Source organism: Chiloscyllium punctatum, chromosome 11 (genome assembly GCF_047496795.1).
Source record: "Chiloscyllium punctatum isolate Juve2018m chromosome 11, sChiPun1.3, whole genome shotgun sequence".
NCBI lineage: Eukaryota > Metazoa > Chordata > Chondrichthyes > Orectolobiformes > Hemiscylliidae > Chiloscyllium > Chiloscyllium punctatum.
In genome coordinates this window covers 93,494,686-93,515,824 of record NC_092749.1, presented here as the reverse complement: position 1 = coordinate 93,515,824, position 21,139 = coordinate 93,494,686, and the positions used below count along the sequence as shown (strand labels likewise).

General features: G+C 43.6%; 1 protein-coding gene across 4 annotated transcripts in view; it reads right to left on the bottom strand.

Moving 5' to 3' along the window:
• The window catches only part of ninl (ninein-like), a 157,668-nt gene that overhangs the window by 14,124 nt on the left and 122,405 nt on the right, over positions 1-21,139 (bottom strand). For all 4 annotated transcript variants that reach the window (XM_072581295.1, XM_072581297.1, XM_072581296.1 and 1 more), the window contains 4 exons: positions 20,667-20,771; positions 20,509-20,578; positions 12,341-12,625; positions 23-136 (listed from right to left, as the gene is read on the bottom strand). In XM_072581295.1, coding sequence (XP_072437396.1) covers positions 23-136; positions 12,341-12,625; positions 20,509-20,578; positions 20,667-20,771 — 574 coding nt within the window. The remainder of the gene's footprint in view (positions 1-22; positions 137-12,340; positions 12,626-20,508; positions 20,579-20,666; positions 20,772-21,139) is intronic.

The following is a 21,139-nucleotide window of genomic DNA, read 5'->3' as shown; positions in this document are numbered from 1 at the left end:
TTTTACTTGATAATGTCAATACCTTCTCTTTGGCCTCCTGAAGGTGTTGCAGCATTGTCATAGATTGGCTATCTAGGCTCTTTTTCTCTGCCCTTAGTACACTTGTCTCCTTAGCCAGTGAATCTAGATCTAATAACTTTGGGAGCATACAGTGAGGAAACAAAACATGAGACATATTAAACATTTAAAATAAGTGAGGCTCTTTAGAAATTCAGGGAACAGAAATATTAGTAAATACTGAAATCAATTTTAAAAAGCAAGAAGAATATTAGGGAAGAGTTTGCAAACAAAAAAGGCAGGAAAAAGTAACCAAGCTTTGCATTTGTCAGCAATTATTAAGTTCAATATGTTGTTGTAGCATGAAATTTTAAAAAGTAACCCAAGGTACTTCGAAATTCCATTGAGCTTGCTTATAATGATCCTAACGTCTCTCAACATGTCCTACACTGCAACAGAAAAGTTGTAAATAACTGCTCAAAAGTTGAACCTTAAATTGAAACAGGTCTAATGAAAAGAGAATATATTAGATTAGATTAGATTAGATTACTTACAGTGTGGAAACAGGCCCTTCGACCCAACAAGTCCACACCACCCGCCGAAGCGCAACCCACCCATACCCCTACATCTACCCCTTACCTAACACTACGGGCAATTTAGCATGGCCAATTCACCTGACCTGCACATCTTTGGACTGTGGGAGGAAACCGGAGCACCCAGAGGAAACCCATGCAGACATGGGGAGAACATGCAAACTCCACACAGTCAGCCGCCTGAGGCGGGAATTGAACCCAGGTTTCTGGCGCTGTGAGGCAGCAGTGCTAACCACTGTGCCACCTTTCTCAGGACCTCTTACAACTCAAAACTTTAAAGCAAATGAAATACCATGGAGCATTCAATACACAGTTGAATTTACTTTTCTTAAATAAGAGATACATAGTTCATTGGTATTGCAAGTTACACTTTAAAAGCATAAATTGACCGTTTGTACATACTGGAAAGTTACAAATCAAACTTTATGAATTTCTCAATTGTGTGCAAATTGGACCTCACCTTAATATAAACAGAATTTACAGCATGGTCATAGGGCATTCATCCCAATATGTCGGTGCTAAAGTTTATGTTTCACACAAGTCTTTTCCCTTAATTCATCTTGCCCAAGCAGTCATATGTGACTGAATGTAGCATAAAGTTACCCAAGCAAAATTAGGGTCAATAGGAATTAATGAGAAAACTTTCTATTCAAGGATAATGGTTATAGTTGCTGGAAGTCAGTGATCTTAATTCCAGGACATCAATGCAGGGGTTCCTCACGACAGTGTGTTAGGCACAACCATCTTCGGCTGCTTATCAATGACTGTCCCTATATCATATAATACGAAATGGGGATGTTTGCTGATGATCGCACAATCTTCAACTCCTCATATGCTGAAACAGTCCATAGCAAAATGCAGTGAAACCTGGGCAAGATTCAGGCTTGGGCTGACAAGTAGCAAGTAACATTCCCATTACTCAAGTACCAGACAATGACCACCTCCAATAAGAAAGGATCAAACCATCATCCCATGACATTCAGTAGTGTTGGAATCACTGAATTTTCCACTACAAACATCCTGGGGTTTACCGTTGACCAGAAACTGAACTGAACTAGGCATATAAATACCACGGCTGCAAGAGCAGATGAGGAGCTCAGGATGCTGGAGCAAGTAATTCACCTCCTAACTCCCCAAAGCCGGTCCTCCATCTACAAGGCCCAAATCGGGAGTATTATGGAATACTCTCCACTTGCCTGGATGGATGCAACTGTAACAGTATTTAAGAAGATTGACACCATTCCAAATAGCCCACCTGATTGGCACCCCATCCACCACCACTGATGCTCAGAAGCAGCAACAGGTACCATCCTCAAGATGCAGTACAGAAATTGACCAAGAGTGCTTCAGACAGCACATTCCAAACTCTCAACTATCTAAAAGGACAAGGTTAGCAGATCCATGGGAACACCATCATTCACAAGTTCTTCTCAAAGCTTCAAAACACCCTCACTTAGAGTCATGGAAACACACCCTTCGGTCCAACTCATCTATGCTGACCAGACAGCCTAAATAAGTCTACTCCCATTTGCCAGCATTTGGCCCATATTCTTGTAAATCTTTCCTACTCATATACCCATCCAGATGCCTTTTAAATATTGTAATTGTATCAGACTCCACCATTTCTTCAGGCATTTCATTCCGTACATGCACCACCCTGTGTATGAAAATGTTGCCCCTTACGTCCAGTTAAGTTTTTCCCTCTCACCTTAAACCTAAGCTCTCTAGTTTTGGATTCTGCTACCATGGGGAAAACCACTTGGACTCTGACGCTCCAGGGAAAATATCCCCAGACTATTCAGCCTCTCCCTATAGCTCAAACCCTCCAACCCTGGCAACATGTTTGTAAATCTTTTCTGAACCCTTTCAAGTTTCACAACATTCTTCCTATAGCAGGGAGACCAGAATTACATGCAGTATTCCAAAAGTGGCCTAACCAATGTCCTGTGCAGCCACAACATGACCTCCCAACTACTTCACTCTATGCACTGACCAGCAAAGGCAAGCTTACTCAACGCCTTCTTCACCATCCTGTCTACCTGCAACTCCACTTTCAAGAAACTATGAACCTACACTCCAAGGTTTCTTTGTTAAGCAACACTCCCCAGAACTTTCATTACTTCTTCAAAAACTCGATCAAGTTAGTGAGACACTATTTCCCACACAAAAAGCCATGTTGCCTATCCCTAATCAGTCCTTGCCTTTCCAAATAGATGTAAATCCTGTCCCTCAGGATTCCCTCAAAAAACATGCCCAAACTGATAGGAGAAAGTGAGGACTGCAGATGCTGGAGATCAGAGATGAAAATGTGTTGCTGGAAAAGCGCAGCAGGTCAGGCAGCATCCAAGGAGCAGGAGAATCGACGTTTCGGGCAGGAGCCCTTCTTCAGGAAGAAGGGCTCATGCCCGAAACGTCGATTCTCCTGCTCCTTGGATGCTGCCTGACCTGCTGCGCTTTTCCAGCAACACATTTTCATGCCCAAACTGATGTCAGGCTAACTGGTCTGTAGTTCCCTGGTTTTTCCTTACCACCTTTTTGAAATAGTGGCACCATGTTAGCCAACCTCCAGTCTTCTGGCACCTCTCCTGTAGCTATCAACGATACAAATATCTTAGCAAAGGGCCCATCAATCACTTCATTAGCCTCTCACAGAGTTCTAGGGTACACATGATTAGATCCTCGGCATTTATTCACCTGTTCGTGTTTAAAGCATCCAGCACTTCCTTCTCTGTAATATGGACATTTTTCAAGATATTGCTATTTATTTTGCTATGTCCTCTTATCTTCCATATACTACTTCACAGTAAACATTGATACAAAATACTTGTTTAATATCTCCCCCATCTCCTGCAGTTCCACACATAGGAGGGCTTGTTGATCTTTAAGGGGCCCTATTCTCTCCCTAGTTACTCTTTAGTCCTTAATGTATTTGTGGAATCTCCTTGGATTCTCCATAACCCTATCTGCCAAAAGCATCTCATGTCCCCTTTTTGCTCTCCTGAATTTTCTCCTCAGTATCCTACTGCCTTTATACTCTTCTAGGCAGTCACTTGATCCCTGCTGTCTATATCTAATACATGCTTCCTTCTTATTCTTGACCAAAAACTCAACTTCTCTAGTCATTTTACAGCTACCTTTCAAGTTTCACAATCTCCTTCCTATAGCAGGGAGACCAGAATTGCATGCAGTATTCCAAAAGTGGCCTAAACAACATCCTGTACAGCCGCAACTTGACCTTCCAACTCCTATAACAATGCCCTCACCAACAAAGGCAACCATACCAAATGCCTTCTTCACTATCCTACCTTCCTGCGATGCCACTTCCAAGGAACTATGAACCTGCACTCCAAAATCTCTTTGTTCAGCAACATACCCTCATCAAACCTCTTCATTACTTCTTCAAAAAAACTTGTCTTTCTCTCAACCTATGTCATTAGTTCCAATGTGTACAATGACTACCTGCTGGTCCATCTCTTTCAGGATATTCTGCACCCCCACCAAGACATCCCTGATTCTGGCACCATTCTGATATCTCATTGTCAGCCACAGAAACCTTTATATGTGCCTCTGATTAAAGAGTCCCTTATCATAATGAATTGCTTGGATCCTGATGTACTCCTCATTATATTTTTACCAGTCTCGGTACCAGAAACCTGGTTGTCAGTGCTACATAGCCCCGAGAGTCCTACATTTTCCAAAACAGCATACTTGTTTGACATGGGGAGACAGGAGACGCCTGCATGATCTGACCACTCCTCTTACAAGCCATCTACCTGTCTGTATCTGCGGTTTGTCTCCCTTCCTGAACTGCCATCATCACTCCCAGACTCCTGTAAATCCCTCATTGCCTGTAAGTGCTGCTCCAACCGATCTATGCGATCTGATAGGATTCGCAACCGAACACACTTCCTACAAACATAATCATCAGTAACACAGAAACTCTCCCTAACCCTCCACATCTGACAGGAAGAGCACATCATTTTACTCAAGGCCATCTTTGCACCTTAACAACCTACAGTCCAAGAAAATAACACAGTCTTACTGCTCCAAAATCATTGCTTCAGGATAACTTAATATCTATGTTTAATACTTTGAAAGTTTAATCAGGAGACAGATCTCAATTAAACATATAATCTAATTTTAAAAATCACTCTACTTACCACTGTAGATTTACAAGAAAATACAGAGGTTACACTTTAAAAATAACCCACTTAGCTGCTCTCATGCTGAGCTCCCACGCAGGTTTCTGGAAGGTTAGCTGTGAATTTCACTGTTTGTTTACTTAGAACTCCAATGTCCAGCGATTCTTGAAACTAAAACAACTGAAGCAGTCACTGCTTGGTCACACAGCTATACAGGTTCACTACTGGGTCACATGGCTGTGCAGGTTTACTTCTCTGTTTTATTGCCCCTCATGTGGTATCTGCTTTCTACCTCCTTTTTTAAAAAATGTTATTGGTATGGGATTGTGATTCAAAGTTTATAACAGCCTATAAAACCGTAATTCCTGCTCCAAACAATTGAGGAAATCAGCTCCAACAACTGAAAATGCTTTCAAAAAAAAAAGCAGCTCTTAAGCCATAATTTTATTCTTGTCCCCCATCTTGGATTACTCAAAATTGGAACTATAACTGCTGCACCTTCAAAGTTGCTGGGTCAAAATCCTAGAACTCACTCCCCAGGGGCATTGTTGGTATACCTACGTAAAATAGACCACAGCAGTTTAAGAAGGCAGCTTACCACCACTTTCTCAAAGGCAATAAGTGCTGGTGTGGTCAGCCAAGTGCATATTCCCTGAATGAGTTAGAAAAATTTCTATTCCTTTTTCCGTCATGCTTATCTGGCTTTCCCTGGAGTTATTTCATTTAACCACTTCATATGGTACATGTTCCACATTCTCACTCCACCCCGGATAACTAGGATGTTATTAAGCTGACAAGGGTGCAAAAAAGATTTACATTATGTTACCAAGTCTGGAAGGCTTGTGTTATAAGGAGTAGCTGGATAAGCTGAGGCTATTTTCCCTGGATGTAGGATGCTAAGGGATGACTTTATAGAGGTTTATAAAATCATGAGGTCCACAGATAAGGTGAATAGCCAAGTTCTTTTCCCCAGATTAGGGAGTCCAAACTAGAGGTCATAGGTTTAAAGTGAGAGGAGAAAGATTTAAAAGGGACCTGAGGGGCAACTTTTTCCCACATAGAGGGTGATGCATATATGGAATGTGCTGCCAAAGAAAGTTGATAGAGACAAGTACAAATACAAGATTTAAATGACATTTGGACAGGTACATGGATAGGAAAGGTGTAGAGAAATATGGGCCAAATTCAGGCAAATGGGACTAGTTCGGTTTAGGAAACCTAGTCAGCATGGACAAGTTGGGCCAAAGGTCCTGTTTCTGTGCTGCATAACTTTATGACTCTAATTCCTTATTGGCTTTAATAGTGACCATTCTATATTTATGACCCATAGTCTTGGACTCCCTCAAAAGTGGAAAAACGTGAACTACATCTATCCTATAAAATCCTTCATAGTTTTAACTGTCTCAACTCAATCTGAATTCACCTTTATTATCGTAGAGAGTAGACAGAATCAGATTCAAAAGGTCTCTTACTTGCACATTTACTTCTTCAAAGCCAAATTTGGAAAACAGTTTTGTCTCTCAGTTGCCACTACAGATGTTAGAGAAGTACATTTCAAGAGAGAAATGTTTTAGTTGCAAGACAAATGTAGAACGGATTCTTTCACTGAACAATTGACAGAGTTTGTTCCAGAGAATTAGGGCTGCTGTACGGAAGCAATCAAATGATGCCCCATATTGGGAGCATAATATTATCGAAATCACCCTTTAACTGGAAGCTAGGAGGCTTCCCCTCTCTCCCACAAAATCTACTATTCTGAGGAACCTACCTTTAATAAAAATCTATTCAACCAAGGTACAGAAGCCTCAACACACGCACCAGCCTGTTTCGAATCAGTTTCTACCCTCCTGTTGTTAAAGTACTGAATGGACTCACAAACTCTTAGCATTTGCCTAAACCCGTGTTTTGGTTTTTGCCGCTGTTTACCTATTATTTATGTATCCATGCTACTTAACTATGTGATCTGCCTGTATTGCTCCCAAGACAAGGCAGATCACTGTGCCTCTGTACATGTGACAATAAATTCAATTCAATCACAGCTGCTGGATCTGTCTTCTACTGTAAGTAAGAAGCAATAAGCAACTCCAGTAAAGGGCCCCAATGATATACAACAAAGACTAACTGGGACTTATTGTTGAAAATAATATTTTATCTCATCGGTACTTATGTTACCCTTGATATTTGCAATTACTTATTAATAACTTTATCCTCAAGGAATCTTCAGTGAATAACTTGTAAATAAATTAACCTTGACATTGCTTAAACAAAACCTTGACTGTTGGTCTGCCATAATGTGGATCATAACAAATGGAAAGGGGCCTACACAAGCTACAGAAATCTAGAGGTCACTGACCAGGTGATGGACATGACTGTTGGCTGTGACTTGAGGGAGAAGGCAAATGAAATTGTTTCTGTTTTACTAACTTACGTGTTAACTTATTGGCACCGGTCAAGAATGGCTTGACATTCAAAACTAACCAAGTTTTCCTATCTCAAACAATTTGCAAGGAGGCATTGTTAGGCAAGAAACTAAATAACATTGGCAATAGGAAAATTTGGACAAAATCTCACTGCAATAGGAGAATAAAATAAGACAAAGATGACAAAATATAATAATAATAATAATAATAATAATAATAATGAGGAGTTGTGTGAAATGGATATATAAATTTAATGACTATATTACTGAACTAGGATTCCAGGGGACTAGACTAATGGAAGGCGGCTAGGAATTTTTATCCAATCTTCTTTTAAGAACGTGAACATGAATTTAACCTTGTCATAAATTGTTGTGAAAACCCATCTTCACTGAGGCTCTTTACTAAGGAAATGTGCCTTCCTTATCCATTGTAGCCTACATGTGACTCCAGTCCTACATACAATACAATACAGTACAGGAACAAGCCCTTCAGCCCACCAAGCATGTGCGAATTCCTATTCCTTCTTTTGACCGGCTACATCAACTAAGATGACAGCTAAATACCCTCATAAATGATCATGTTGTTTTGTAGTCACCGTTTGAGAAGGTGACCCACTACCACCTTCTCAGACAACTGCAGATAGGTAATAAATGCCCACCTTGTCAATCATGGCTAAATACTAATAAACATGTTATTTATCACTTGGTATCAACCAAATGGTCTCTTAATCCACAAGAATTGTCAGAACCAGGTATGATCTTAATATTAAGAAGAGATATTATCTCAGGAACACAGATTATGCTGGTTTTAAGTACAGAAAGTTTGGTTCTGGGATAGTGAAAAATGACTAAGTCTTAGCCTTTAAAACCACAATGTAAGTGCATGTGGAATTCCCAGCAAGCTGAGCAAGAAACTCAAACAGAGGTACATTTCAATGTATGTTTGAAAATCGATTAGCTGTTAATGAAATACAATCACTATTTCCTTAAATACACTATTGTAAAAGGGGCACTTAGCAGAGAAATTAAAAGGGAACAAATCGTACTGTTGCACATTTGTAACTATAAAATTAGATACACATCTCACTACTATTCTCAGGTGGTGCTCATTCTTAGTTGCCCCCAAGGAAATGGTAATCTAATTGGTGGGAGTTGGTAGGCTATTTCAGAAGGTCATTAAGAGTTAAGCAAGTTGGTGCGGGGTTGGAGTTACACGTAAACAAGATCAGGTAAGGATGACGGTGTTTTTTCTACAACGGCCATGAGTAAATTAGTTGGGTCTTTCTTTAACAAAAGCCTAACAGTTTCATGTCTCTTTTACTGATACCAGAACTTTATTCTGGAATTTTAGAACAGAACTAAAAATCTTAAACTATTACGATATACAACTGAGGTCACAACTGTGGCTCATTTGTCCAAATCTTCTACATCATTGTTACTAGACCACCTACACATCTGCATGTTAACAGATTATATAGTGACAAGAGGAGAAGTAATGTAAAGGTATGGGCTGCAAAAAGTAGACACAAAATCCCACCTGCTTCACAGTGACAAAGGGGACAGTTTGGGGATGAGTGAAGGAAAGAGTTGTAGTGAGTTGGTGTGTCCCCTAAGCATTTCACTAAAAGTAACATCCCTCATCAAACCAGATACTACACAAAGCCAAATATGCAAAAATAACATCCTAAGGAACTTAATGGAAATTTCTTGCAATTATAGGCATTGTAAAAGCAAATATCGGTGAATCATACAATGAAACTGTTGTAAAAGGCTAAAAAAAAGGACATTTCAATAGAATTCAGTAGTAACTAATTAAGTAACAAAAAGAATGAATTTGCATTTTATGGCAGCCTTCATGACTTTAGGCTGTTGAAAGATGTTTTACAGTAAGAAATAATTTAAAAATATATTCACTCTTGTAACGTAAGGTAACATGGCAGCAATTAAGACATAGCAAGGATCTATAAACACAGGTCTAATGACCCGATAATTTGTTTTAGTGGCAATGGCTGAAAAGTAGAACATACAACATAGAACAATACAGCGGAGAACAGGCCCTTCGGCCCTCTATGTTGTGCCGACCCATGAACGATTCTCAGCTCGCCCCCCCCTACACTATCCCAAAATCATCCATATGCTCATCTAAGGATTGTTTAAATCTCTTTAATGTGGCTGAGTTGACTACATTAGCAGGTAGGGCATTCCACACCCTTACCACTCTTTGTATAAAGAACCTGCCTCTGACGTCTGTCTTAAATCTATCACCCCTCAATTTGTAGTTATGCCCCCTCATACACGCTGACGTCATCATCCTAGGAAAATGACTTTCACTGTCTACCCTATCTAATCCTCTGATCATCTTGTAGGTCTCTATCAAATCCCCTCTTAGCCTTCTTCTTGCCAATGAGAACAGGTTCAAGTCTCTCAGCCTTTCCTCATAAGACCTTCCCTCCAGACCAGGCAACATCCTGGTAAATCTCCTCTGCACCCTTTCCAATGCTTTCACATCCTTCCCGAAATATAGGGACCCGAACTGTACACAATATTCCAAGTGTCGCTGCACCAGCGTTTTGTATAGTTGCAGCATGATATTGCAGCTCCAGAACTCAATCTCTTTACGAATGAAACCTAACACACCGTATGCCTTCTTAACAGCATTATCCACGTGGGTGGCAACTTTCAGGGATCTATGTACATGGACTCCAAGACACTCGCTGCCTTCTTTCAGAAAGCCAGTTTCTAATCCAAACTGCTAAATCACCCTCAATTCCATGCCTCTGCATCTTCTCCAACAGCCTACCATGTGGAACCTTATCAAAGGCTTTACTGAAGTCCATGTTTACCACATCAACTGCCCTACCCTCATCTACATGCTTGGTTACCTTCTCAAAAAACTCAGTGAGGTTTGTGAGACATGACCTGCCCTTGTCGAAACCATGTTGACTATCTGAAATCAAATTGTTGCTTGCTAGATGATCATAAATCTTATCTCTCATAATCCTTTCCAAAACCTTTCCTACAACAGAAGTAAGGCTCACTGGTCTATAATTACCTTTTTGAACAAGGGCACAATATTTGCAATCCTCCAGTCCTCTGGTACCAAACATGTAGACAATGACGACTCAAATATCAAAGCCAAAGGCTCTGCTATCTCTTCCATAGCTTCCCAGAGAACTCTCTGATAAATCCCATCCGGCCCAGGGGATTTGTCTACTTTCACTCCTTCTAGAATTGATAACACCTGTTTGTAACTAACCTCGCTCCTTCCTAGTCTAAAATCTCGTACCTCATTCTTCTCCTCTACAATATTCTCCTTTTCATGAGTGAAAACCGATGAGAAATGTTCGTATGGCACCTCTCCAATCTCCACAGGGTCCACACTCAACTTCCCACTTCTGTCTTTGATTGGCCCTATTCCTACCCTTGTCATCCTTTTATTCCCCACATACCTATAGAAAGCTTTAGGGTTGGCTAAAGACTGCTTGTGTCCTCTCTTTGCTCTTCTTAACGCTCTCTTTAAATCCTTCCTAGTTGATCTGTAACTCTCCATTGCCTCATCTGAACCATCTTGCCTCATCAACACATAAGCCTCCTTCTTCTTCGTAACAAGAGATGCAATTTTTGTTGTAAACCATGGTTCCCTTACCTTATCACTTCCTCCCTGCCTGACAGGGACATACCTATCAAGGACATGCAATATCTGTTCCTTAAAATAGCTCCATATTTCCATTGTCTGTATCCCCTGCATTTTGCTACCCCATTCTATGCATCCTAATTCTTGCCTAATCACATTATACTTGCCCTTGCTACCGGTAACTCGACCTGTGGCACGTACCTATCCCTTTCCATCACTAAACTAAACATAACTGAATTATGGACACTCTCTCCAAAGTGCTCATCTACAACTAAATCAAACACCTGGCCTGGTTCATTACCAAGCACCAGATCCAGTGTGGCCTCCCCTCTTGTCGACCCTTCGACATACTGTGTCAGGAAACCTTCCTGTACACATTGGACAAAAACTGAGCCATCCGACATACTGGAGTTATAGCATTTCCAGTCAATGTTGGGGAAGTTAAAGTCCCCCATAATGACCACCCTGTTCCTTTCACTCCTACCCAGAATGATTTTGCTAATCCTCTCTTCCACCTCCCTGGAACTTTGCGGAGGCCTATAAAAAACTCCAAGCAGTGTGACCTCTCCTCTCCTGTTTCTAAATAAATAGTGGTTAGTTGAAATCCTCACCTCTTTTACACATTAGTGGAATCTCTTACGCTCGCCTTACAGAGGTCTTAGTGTAATGCCTCAATCACTAGGATGAGTTTGTTGATATCAGTGCATTTGCACTATGTGTACATGCAAACAGTTTTGCAGAAACGTGGCTTGGGGAGAGCGAGATCAGGATCCTGGAAAGGGAAGACTGAGGGGAGGTATGCACATGTGTGCGCGTCTGTGCATGTCCCCATCTGGGTAGGGTGGGGGTCATGCGAGGTGCAGAAGAAGGGAGACCGACGGAAGGATAGAGGATCTCCTGGCCCACTTTGTTGCACCACCTACCCCACCCCTCCAACCCCCAGGTCCTGGGCCCACTTCCCTCTGGGATTTGAAACTATGAGTGATCCCAAATTGTCAACCAGTTGTGGTTGCATTTAGATAATCAGATATAAACTTTTATATATTTTTTAACCCTTTAAAAATGGTGAAAAACAGAGGTCCCTGTGGTGGGAGCATCTAGATTAATTTCGGCATTGGCCAAGGCCTTGTACCCACTTTCACATTGGTCTGGAGTCTTGTCGCAGCATGCACAACGTGGATTTATGCACACCATAAATTATTCTTAACTTATTTTTTAAAAAACTAAGGATTCAAGTCCCATTTCAGATTCTTGAGCACACAATCTAGATTAGCTGACCTCTCAGTGTAGTATGGAAGAAGTTTTGTCTTTCTCAGTTGTTCTAGTCAACATTTATCACCTAATTTACTTTAACTAAAAGCCTATGGCCTGGCCATGTAATTCAATTAGATTTATGGGATTGCTGTGTGCAAACTCCTCCATGTTAGAATGGTGACTGCTAAGTACTTAATTAGCTTTACAGCACTTTGGGACGTTGTATAGAGCTTTCACAATCTCACAAAGTTCCATCTTATCTCAAAAGACCCATAAGGAACAAAGAAGAAACATGTCATACCTTTTTCTTAGCTGCCTGCAGTTCCTGTTGCATGAGCTCTTTCTCTTTTTCCCATACAGATTGCTGTTGGAAATGCTCTTTCTCCAATCTGCTGGAAGTCTTCTGCAGTTGTCTGGTAACACTGACCACCTCTTCCTTCTGCTGGGAGAGTTCAGCTAGTCTTGTACTGAGCATCTGAATGCTCTGCTGATTAGCTTCTACCTTGGCACTGAATAGTGAGTTCTGATTGCTGAGCTGTACATTCTTGCTATTGAGCTGGGCAATTTCAGCCACATACTGTTTGTTCTAGACAAGATTGATTCAAAAGAACAGGCAATATTTATCTCACATTACAATGGCAGATTTTAGCACACTCTATTCTTTGAACATCTAGATAAAGAGAAAATAGCTAATACCTATATGTGTAAAACCATCAAAAAACATTCCATACACAGAAATGGATAAAGTAAACCAAACTGGTGGTATGCTTGTTGCAATTTTTAGTATAATCTCCAGTACTTATAGTCAGCAATGTGGTGCAAGATTTTAATTCAGTGGTAGTGAAACAAGGCTGCTCTCTCCGCAAATCAGGATATGACTTGGAAGGGGACTTGTAAGTGATGGCAGGCTTACATGCCTGCTGTTCCTATTCTTCTAAGCCATAGGAATTGTTGGTGCTGTCAAAGAAATCTGATGTGTTTCTCAACCCTGTTACAACATGGGGTAAGCCCCCCCCTTCTGCTAATTTAAACCAACAACACAGAAAAGATTTACTCTATGCAGTCATCTGTGAAAATTTGAGAGGCAAAAACTATCCCAAAAATCAGTATTTAAAGTAAAAATTAACAACTTTATTTTAAGTCTAACAGAGAAAAATAATTAACAATTATTTACAACTTACTTATCTAAACCTATCTTTTACCATTCTACCCACCCACCCCCCACCTCTCCCCCCCCACCTCTCCCCCCCACCTCTTCTCCCCCTCCCCCCCACTTCTCCCCCTCCCCCCCCACCTCTCTCCCCCCCCACCTCCCACCTCTCTCCCCCCCCACCTCCCACCTCTCTCCCCCCCCAACCTCCCACCTCTCCCCCCCCAACCTCTCTCCTCCCCACCCCACCTCTCCCACCCCCCACCCCACCTCTCCCACCCCCCACCCCACCTCTCCCACCCCCCACCCCACCTCTCCCACCCCCCACCCCACCTCTCCTCCCCCCCCACCCCACCTCTCCTCCCCCCCACCTCTCTCCTCCCACCCCACCTCTCCTCCCCCCCACCTCTCCCACCCCCCACCTCTCCTACCCCCCACCTCACCTCTCCCCCCCCCACCTCTCCTCTCCCCCCCTCCTCCCCCCCCACCTCACCTCTCCCCCCCCCCCCCCCCCGCAGTATTGGTCTGATAAAACTCCTGATTAAGATTTACAGAAAAATTCAAAATTTCAAAACCAGCCAGCTGTCGAATCTTCTCTTTGGGATCGATTTTTTTTTCAATGCAAACTCCTTCTCCAGACAGGTACCTCTTGGAGAGTTCTTACTAGCAGCCTACATCTGTTGGTCTCTTGGCAGTTCTCCCCCAATTGTTCAATTTTTTTCCAGTTTTATACCCCCAAAGCATTGGATCGTTTCATTGGTTTTAATACTGTCAAAATACTAAACTCAAACTTGATTGGAGTTTGGTATCTTTGGTCATAATTCTAACTGATTGGCCGAATTTGAATTTGTTTTTGTCTCATAGCAACCCAGCCAGTGCTAGCTGTTCTGACCAAGCATTACATTGTTACATTGTTCTGGGCTCTCTGTGCTTCTCTAAGTCCTTTTGCTAGCTTTCAACTCTCTTAAAGGTACAGTACCCCTTATACCTTGTTTCATTATTTACCATCATTCACATCTGGATATGGCAGGACTGCAGAACTCTGATCTTATCTGTTAATTGTGCGATCACTTAGCTCTGTTGATCACATACTGCTTCTGCTGTTTAGCACACTTGTAGTCTTACGTCACAGCTTCATCTGAATGGCTCCTTGCTTTTAGGTATATGACTGAGGTTAGCATGTGCGAACTTCCTTCTCAACCTCTCCCCTCACCCGAGGTCTGGTGAGCCTCATGTTGAACATCATCCACCTGATGAGAGAGTTATCCTATGGTCTGGTAGGACTATGGCAACTTTACCTTTACTTTAACCCTTGATATTGCTGCTGGCAAGTTCTCTTGCACTGTCATTTGAACCAAGGTTGTTTCCTTGCTTTGACAGTAATGGGAAGTGATAGAAATGCCAGTCAACAATGTGATAGATTATGCCTGAATACAATGCTGCTATGCCTTGTGGATGCCTAGATCTGTTCTGAATCTACTGGATTAGTGGTGCTGGAAGAGCACAGCAGTTCAGGCAGCATCCAACGAGCAGCGAAATCGACGTTTCGGGCAAAAGCCCTTCATCAGGAATAAAGGCAGTGAGCCTGAAGCGTGAAGAGTCTCCTTGACTTGTCCGGACTTGTCCGACCTGCCTATCTTCTTTTCCACCTATCCACTCCACCCTCTCCTCCTTGACCTATCACCTTCATCTCCTCCCCCACTCACCCATTGTACTCTATGCTACTTTCTCCCCACCCCCACCCTCCTCTAGCTTATCTCTCCACGCTTCAGGCTCACTGCCTTTATTCCTGATGAAGGGCTTTTGCCCGAAACGTCGATTCCGCTGCTCGTTGGATGCTGCCTGAACTGCTGTGCTCTTCCAGCACCACTAATCCAGTATTTGGTTTTCAGCATCTGCAATCATTGTTTTTACCTTGTTGATTTTAACTCTACTGTGAATCCTCTTGCAAGGATGCCTGCCTTGAAGAAGTTTTCCTCCTCTCTCTACAAGAATCTCAGGGAGTCCCTCTCCCACTGCAACTCCCAGGTCATTTCCTCTGCCCTGAAGCTCTTCAACCATGTTGTGAAACAAACTCGGTACCACAGCCACATTTGCTTCCTCAGTGCATGCCTCCGTAACCAACTCATCCCACACGGACTCCGGACCACCTTTAAACCAGCAGAGTTCGGACCCGAACAGGACAAACAGTACAGACTACAGATTCAAAAACACCAGCAACAGTTCTCCTTCAAGATCCTCCGCTCCACGCTTGCAGCAATGCGCCGGCACCTAACCTCTCTCCAGTCAGTCCTGCCTCAGCTGAGGGCCACACTCTCTCAGAATTGCAAAGGACCCACTCTGTACTACATCCTCAGGAGAATTCATACTCTCAACAAACAGTATTTCAATTCCATCTCAAACATCAAAAACTGCAAATACAACAAACTTTTATCCACCCACCTCCATAACCAGCGCTCCTCAAACATTCCAGAAGATTCCCCTGGCCTCGGAAACGCCATTAGCCATGCAGCTGACGCAGCTACCACCCCCACGCTGAGTAATGTCACTTCCGCCCCCATCATGGCCACTCCCACAGCCACTTCCAGCCCTCACATCATCGCTGATGCCACACGCTCAGTGACATCCGCCACCCCTACTGCCATGATCACCACCACTTCCGCCCCCACCAGCGCCACTCACCTGCATTCTGCTGACACGCCCCCCACAGACCCCACTGTCACTATCCCCACACCCCAGAACCACAAGGGCAACATTACCCCAGCTCATGCCTCCACCCCCATTCCCCCCACCATCACACCCACTCCAGGTACTGGCTCCGACCCCACTCCCAGCTCCACACCCACACCAGATCCCAGCTCCCGGCCCTGCCGAGTTTTCACCATCCCCCCAGACCTCCCACTCACTGAGGACGAACGATCAGTCCTCAGCAAAGGACTCACCTCCATCCCACTCCGTCCACGCATCAATGAATTTAATACACGACGTGACATCAAACAATTCTTCCGTCGCCTCCGCCTCAGAGCTTACTTTCACAAGCAGGACTCCCGCCCACCTTCCGAGGACCCCTTCGCCCACCTCCAACACACTGCATCCACCTGGACACCCCGTGCTGGCCTATTACCTGCCCTCGACCTCTTCATTTCCAACTGCCGCCGGGACATTAACCGCCTCAACCTGTCGTCCCCCCTCCCCCACTCCAACCTCTCACCCTCACAACGCGCAGCCCTCCAATCCCTCTGCTCCAATCCCAACCTCACCATTAAGGCAGCAGATAAAGGGGGCGCAGTGGTAGTCTGGCGCACTGTCCTCTACACCGCTGAAGCCAAACGCCAACTCGAGGACACCTCTTCCTACTGCTCCCTCGACCATGACCCCACCCCCCATCACCAAACCATCATCTCCCAGACCATACAGAACCTCATCACCTCAGGAGATCTCCCACCCACAGCTTCCAACCTCATAGTCCGGGAACCCCGCACTGCCCGATTCTACCTCCTTCCCAAGATCCACAAGCCTGACCACCCTGGCCGACCCATTGTCTCAGCATGCTCCTGCCCCACTGAACTCATCTCTACCTACCTTGACACTGTCCTATCCCCCCTAGTCCAGGAACTCCCCACATACGTTCGAGACACCACCCACGCCCTCCACCTCCTCCAAGACTTCCGTTTCCCCGGCCCCCAACGCCTTATCTTCACCATGGATATCCAATCCCTCTACACTTCCATTCGCCATGACCAGGGCCTCCAAGCCCTCCGTTCTTTCCTCTCCAGACGTCCCCAATAGTACCCTTCCACTGACACTCTCATTCGTTTGGCCGAACGGTTACTCACCCTTAACAATTTCTCCTTTGAATCCTCCCACTTACTCCAGACCAAAGGCGTAGCCATGGGCACACGTATGGGCCCCAGCTATGCCTGTCTCTTTGTTGGCTATGTAGAACAGTTGATCTTCTGTAATTACACCGGCACCACTCCCCACCTCTTCCTCCGCTACATTGATGACTGCATTGGCGCCACCTCGTGCTCCCGCGAGGAGGTTGAGCAATCATCAGCTTCACCAACACATTCCACCCTGACCTTAAATTTACCTGGACCATCTCTGACACCTCGCTCCCCTTCCTGGACCTCTCCATCTCCATTAGTGACGACCGACTTGACACTGACATTTTTTACAAACCCACCGACTCCCATAGCTACCTGGATTACACCTCTTCCCACCCTATCTCTTGCAAAAATGCCATCCCGTATTCCCAATTTCTCCGCCTCCGCTGTATCTGCTCCCAGGAGGACCAGTTCCACCATAGAACACACCAGATGGCCTCCTTCTTTAGAGACCGCAATTTCCCTTCCCACGTGGTTAAAGATGCCCTCCAACGCATCTCGTCCACATCCCACACCTCCACCCTCAGACCCCACCCCTCCAACCGTAACAAGGACAGAATGCCCCTGGTGCTCACCTTCCACCCTACAAACCTTCGCATAAACCAAATCAGCCGCCGACGTTTCCGCCACCTCCAAAAAGACCCCACCACCCAGGGATATATTTCCCTCCCCACCCCTTTCCGCCTTCCGCAAAGACCGTTCCCTCCGTGACTACCTGGTCAGGTCCACACCCCCCTACGACCCACCCTCCCATTCTGGCACTTTCCCCTGCCACCGCAGGAACTGTAAAACCTGTGCCCACACCTCCTCCCTCACCTCTATCCAAGGCCCTAAAGGAGCCTTCCACATCCATCAAAGTTTTACCTGCACATCCACTAATATAATTTATTGTATCTGTTGCTCCCGATGTGGTCTCCTCTACATTGGGGAGACTGGGCGCCTCCTAGCAGAGCGCTTTAGGGAACATCTCCGAGACACCCGCACCAATCAACCAAACCGCCCCGTGGCCCAACATTTCAACTCCCCCTCCCACTCTACCGAGGAGATGGAGGTCCTGGGCCTCCTTCACCGCCGCTCCCTCACCACCAGACGCCTGGAGGAAGAACGCCTCATCTTCCGCCTCGGAACACTTCAACCCCAGGGCATCAATGTGGACTTCAACAGCTTCCTCATTTCCCCTTCCCCCACCTCATCCTAGTTTCAAACTTCCAGCTCAGCACTGTCTCCTTGACTTGTCCAGACTTGTCCCTCCTGCCTATCTCCTTTTCCACCTATCCACTCCACCCTCTCCTCCTTGACCTATCACCTTCATCTCCTCCCCCACTCATCCATTGTACTCTATGCTACTCTCTCCCCACCCCACCCTCCTCTAGCTTATCTCTCCACGCTTCAGGCTCACTGCCTTTATTCCTGATGAAGGGATGCTGCCTGAACTGCTGTGCTCTTCCAGCACCACTAATCCAGTATTTGGTTTTCAGCATCTGTAGTCATTGTTTTTACCCTGTTCTGAATCTATCCTACTTAACACAGTATTAGCAGCACACAACACAAAAGGGTGTCCTCAATGTGAAGAAAGGCTTTGTCTCCATAAAGAGGCACTCCAAATAATGCTACCATGGACTACTGCATCTTCAATTCGTAGTAGAATGAGCCCCTTGCTAATCCTAGTGCCCTTTAGAAGTGGCCATTCAAATTGAAACAATGCTGAATCATCAGCAGAGGGAAAGCAGTAGGTGTTAACGAGTAGACAATTTTTTTGCCTGTGTTCGATCCCCAGAGAGGGAAACACTCCAAGTCACAGCATTAACAGTCATGAACAACTAAAGAGATAAGGGAATGAATAATACTAAAAGAAAGGGCTTACAAAAGACAGCACAGATCAGACTGAATAGGAAAGCTACAAAGACTAGCAAAGGGTTATAAAATAACTTATAAAAACTACTAAAAGGGATTATTAATGGTAGGTCATGCCCAACAAACCTCACTGAATTTTTTGAAGAGATTAAGACAGTGGATGTTATTTATATGAACTTCCAGAAGGCATTTGATAAAATACTTTATAAGAGACTGTTAATTAAGGTAGAAACCCACAGAATTGAAGGCAAATTAATGACTGGGAAATTGGTTCAGAGGCAGGCAACAGAAAGTACAGATAATGGGTAGGTAATGGCAGGATGTGGCCAGTGGTATCCAATAAGGATGTGTATTAGGGCCCAGCTTATTCACATTATTTATTAACCACTGGATAATGGCGTAGAAAGTCATATATTCAAATTTGCTGATGACACAAAGTTATGCAGCATTGTGGACATTGCAGATGATAGGATAAAAATACAAAGGATATAGATAGACGAGTTAATTGGCAAAACTGTGACCGACAGAGTTCAATGTAAATGAGTGAGAGATAGATCAGGGTACTCTAGATCGTATGAAGTTAAATACAGTGGTTGGCCAAAGAGACCTTGAGGTACACGTGCACAGATCGTTAAAATGTCATGAAGAAGTGCAGAAAATAATTAAGACAGCTAATTAAATGCAGAAATTATGAAAGTACTGTGAACAGATCTGGAAACCACATCTCAGGAAAGATATATTGGCCTTGGAGAGAATATAACAGAGGTTTAGAAGAATGATACCTGGACTTCAAGGGTTGGGAGGAGAAATTATACAAATTAGGCTTCTTTTAATTTAGAAGGTTAAGGGGTAATCCGATGGAAGTCTTCATGATATTAACAGGAAAAGACAACTATTTCCACTGGTTAGGGATTCTCAAAACAGGAGCATAGTGTGAGAATTAGGGTCAGACCATTCAGGATAGATGTTCAGAAGCACTTCTGCACACAGAGGGTGGTAGACGTTTGGAACTCTCTTCAACAAATGACACTTGATGTCGGATCAGTTGTTAACTTTAAATCTGAGATAGATAAATTTTTGTTAAGCAGAGGTATTAAGGGAACGGCCCAAAGGCAAGTATATGGAGTTATGCCAAAGATCAGCCATGATTTCATTGATTGGTGGAACTTACCCAATGGGTTGGATGGCATACTCCTGTTCCTATCAGATATAAGACTGCCTGGGGTCCAAAGACGATGCAGAGAGAGGGCAGAGGAAAAGTCACAGAGGTTTTGAACATAGGAAGAACTACGCAATAGGAACGGATGAGACAGCCTCAAATCACTTTCTTGCAGATGTCAAAGAAACATTTTAAATTTATCTACATGGGTTCAACTTAAAATCACACCCTAATAGACGAGAGATTAGAGCTCTAACTTAATACCTGTCAATTTCAAAGAGCCAAATTAACCTACTAGATTAGTCAAATCACATTCAATTAATGTCATTCTTATTCCATTAAATTGCTTCGGTGAAACCAGATTTTGGTTCAGCCCAAAACAACATTTCTAACCAACAGTGACAGGTTCAAATTCTTACCTGTTTCTGAAGTTCTTCAGATTCTCTATATCTGCGCTCTCTTTCATCTTGCAGGTGTTCCACTTGTTTCCTGTACAGCACAGTCTTTTTTTAAACAAGGAATTCCAGCCACCAAAAACAAGCGTTTTGCAAAACATCAAAAGCACCACCTAACTTACCTTTGTTCATTAACTTCTCCTTCCAGATCCCGGAACTCCTGATGAAGCTTCGCCATTTCTCTTTTCAAGGAAGAGTTTTCTTCAGAGATCATTTCAGACTCACATCTAAGGAATACATTATTCTTGTCAAATAACTACAGCTACCCTCTAGAGAATTTCAGGAATGCTCCAAGTACAGAATTTAGGGAATCACTAACTATTGGCCCTGATGTTGCAAATACTCTTATCTGGTCTAACATTGTTCATCATGATGGACATAGAATGCAAGGATTGGAAGTAAGTGAAAGACATGGTGATCATATCAGACATGCAAAGATAGTCTCCATGCTTTTAGTACATTTACCACCATCACCAAAACTGACATAGATGATCCATAAATTAAGTTAAATTTGACTATTCTACCATCATTGACATCGTGTGTGTTAGAGGGTGATAAGGACATTTGAAAAGCTTGCGTGAAGCAAATTAACAGT